The 3,132-nt window shown below is 40.1% G+C and overlaps 1 protein-coding gene across 1 annotated transcript; it reads left to right on the top strand.

The window, feature by feature from the left end:
• Window positions 1-1,901: 1,901 nt before the first annotated feature.
• On the top strand, window positions 1,902-2,655 carry LOC114354705 (inaD-like protein; the record flags this gene model as incomplete). The annotated part of the gene is made up of 2 exons (XM_028307220.1): window positions 1,902-2,035; window positions 2,542-2,655. Coding segments are annotated over exons 1-2 (237 nt in total), but the record flags the coding sequence as incomplete, so codon positions are not given.
• Between the last annotated feature and the right edge of the window lie 477 nt (window positions 2,656-3,132).

Raw genomic sequence — 3,132 nt, 5'->3', positions numbered from 1 at the left:
CAGGCTATACTACGTACAGAAGTTTTACTTCGCGAAGGTATTTAAAAAAATGTATACTCACTGTCATTAACAATATGGTGTAATTTAGCCTGTCTCAAGACTCAAGCACCATTTTGTTGACAAACGTCAGTGATCGGCACTGCGCCGAAGCTATAGGGCTGACTTCGGTAAAATGATGTGACGTGAGGTGCCAAACTGCGGAACATGGGCGGAGGAAATACATGATTTAGCATTAATTATCAAGAATAATATTAACTACTTATTTACCTCTCAGCGTCTTGAGGCAACTTAAAAAAGTACATTCTGTGTTTTTATTATTATTTAGGCAGTTAAATACTGCACAGTATTCAGTACACCATTTTCGTTATTTTCTTTCATCATACACAAGAATACGCGTGCGTGAGTCAATGTTCGCTCGTATGTGAGGCCTTGTCGAATAGTATCCTGTAGGTGGGCCATCGTGCGTGTTTTGTTTTCGATATAAACTCGCGGAGATGAACAGGCCTGATATAACCTAACCAGTTAAATGCAATGACGAATGCTAGCGCGCGCGGGGCTCTCAATCCGTCCGCAGTGGCGCTGATCGAATTAAATTTTCACAGCCACTGCAGCAGTTATTGCATACATTGTTTATTGTTTTCATCGTGCATCTTTTGTGTAGGTGTTTAGGTGTATTGCAGAAGGGTAATCGAATTGTATTTGTTTGTATTTTGGAAAATTAGCTAAGATAGAGTTTGACTCCTCAAAAATCAAAATCAAAATTATTTTGGAAAATTAGCTAAGATAGAGTTTGACTCCTAACCAAGTAATCAATCAAAATCTTTGTTTTGTTATACTTACTACATACACGGTCGGTACCTACCTACCCTAGGAGGTCTCCACTCATCTCCACCACAAAATAAGTCTCCACTTTCAACCATTTTAAAGACAAATACGTAGTAATCATACATCACAATCATTAACTCAGTGGTCAACTAACAGAGCTTTGTCTATCAGTTAGGGTAGATTAAGAAAGAATTCAAATGAAAATTTATTACTCACACAAATCTTACCATGTGCTAACAATTACAATTAATTTTAAAAGTGACCCGGAAAACGCACGCATGTACAAACAAATTAAAATCAAAGCTATTTTAATCCCACTAAAAGCGTGTTTTAAACAAGCTATTTTCGGTAAAACGTCGACAACACCTCGTTATTTACATCATACCCGCAGTTTGCGTGAGTCCAATTGTTCACTTAACCACTTGAACAATCGGCATGATGCCCTATTACTGAGCTAGTTAGAAGTTGTCGCTGAAATAGGAGGGCTACTCCGAAATGCTGTTTAGTAGTTTTGAGTCTATCAGCTGTCACCGGCATCTCGCTTTGTGTGAGAGGGATGGGAACATTCGAAACGTTGGACAACGTTTTTTTGGAGTACCCCCGCAGAAACGAGCGGTTTTGAATCGTTGCGTGGCGGTAATTGCTAATAAGTAGGTGGCGCCTAACTCGCGAAAGTTACCTTTTAATTTTTATTTATTTTCAATATTAATAAAAATATTGTTTATCTCCCAAGCATTATTTTCTACCATGTACCGCGTAGCCTAGCATAGTTATCATCATTTCAGCCATAGGACGTCCACTGCTGAACATAGGCCTCCCCCAATGATTCCACAATGGCCGGTTGGTGGCAGCCTGCATCCACGGTAAAAAAAATGCATTTCCTCTGTTAGCTACAGAAATGGGAAATGCGACGACTTTAAAAAAACTTTTATCTAGATCACCTTTATAAAGCCAGGTAACAGTGTAGCAAAAACAAGACGGCTAACACCGTTGTTAGTCCATAGACCATAACCTAGCACCGGTGTCACCATATCTGTCGCCAACATCCTCATTTAAGCCTGCTGTCCACAGCTACGTCCAGGCAGCGATGACAGTGACCGTGTCCCCCGAGCGGGGCCCACTCGCGGCGCAGCGCTGGGGCCCCCCGCGCCGGGTGGCCATCAAGAGGAGCCCCGGGGCCCCGTTGGGCGTCAGCATCGTTGGAGGCAAGGTAATGACAGTGACAGAAGAAAAACAGAAAGTTGAAAGACAATAATGCAGGTTTTGATTATTAGGAGTAGGGTTCGTGTATCAGAATCTGAAAGAAAAAAGTAATAAGGGATGATAGAAACATGAGGAAGATGATAAAGTGTAGTTATGATAAAGTGTCGTTAAGTATCTCGTGTAGTTAGAACTACTACCCTCACTACAAATTTCCAAAGTGTTACCCCCTTACTTATAAAAGTTACACGCTCGTTGAACAGTGTTTTATAGTGAACGTTCAGTATGGAAATACTTAACAGTATTCAACGAGCGTGTAACTTTTTATTCTTCTTCTTTTCGTGTCGACAACAAAGTCAGCCCAAAACTCCTTTATTTGGGCTGACTTTTTATTAGTAAAGGGGTTAATGATTAACAGACGATCCTCACTTTTGAAAAGGATTATGCATTTTAATGTCTTTTGTTACTTATTAATTTACAATATGGATATTTATGTCTTATAAATTTTACCTCTAGGTTGACATCATCTCAAATCGAGATGGAGAAGACGGCGAAGAGAAGGCTATCTTCGGAATCTTCATCAAGAATGTAGTTCCTGACAGCCCTGCGGGGAACTGTGGGGAATTACAGGTATTGTATAAAAAAAATAAACTTCCATGTTGCATTTTTACTACATTCTCAATATAACGGAATTTGGCAACAAACACATTTAAAAAGATAAAAACTTCATGACCCAAAAATCTTCTCATACTAGGTTGATATTATGTGAAGTCATTCAAATTAAAAATTAGGTACAAGAATTTCAATCGAGAAGATGCATTTAACCTATCATCAGCGTGGAATCCGGTGAAAAGTGCGAAGTGCAAATCGCTTTTTAGGCCGTCTCAAAGAAACCCGGACACTGTTAGTGTAGTTTTTCGGACTGACTGTACCACGGACGAAAATACTATACAAATGCGGGTGGACGAAGAAAACTCATCGCGCCCGAGCAGACGACGACGCATCTCTTCAGTCTGCTCGCGACCATGACTCGTGCAACCGAGTCGAAACGTCGGGAAGGGAACCTTTTTACCGTTTTAAAAGTGTTTGTTGTTAAATCCTGTTATA

Source organism: Ostrinia furnacalis, unplaced genomic scaffold (genome assembly GCF_004193835.3).
Source record: "Ostrinia furnacalis isolate ACB-3 unplaced genomic scaffold, ASM419383v2 OfSCF2107, whole genome shotgun sequence".
In the NCBI taxonomy this organism is placed as follows: domain Eukaryota; kingdom Metazoa; phylum Arthropoda; class Insecta; order Lepidoptera; family Crambidae; genus Ostrinia; species Ostrinia furnacalis.
The sequence above is the reverse complement of the archived record's forward strand: the minus strand, read 5'-3'. Positions and strand labels throughout refer to the sequence as shown.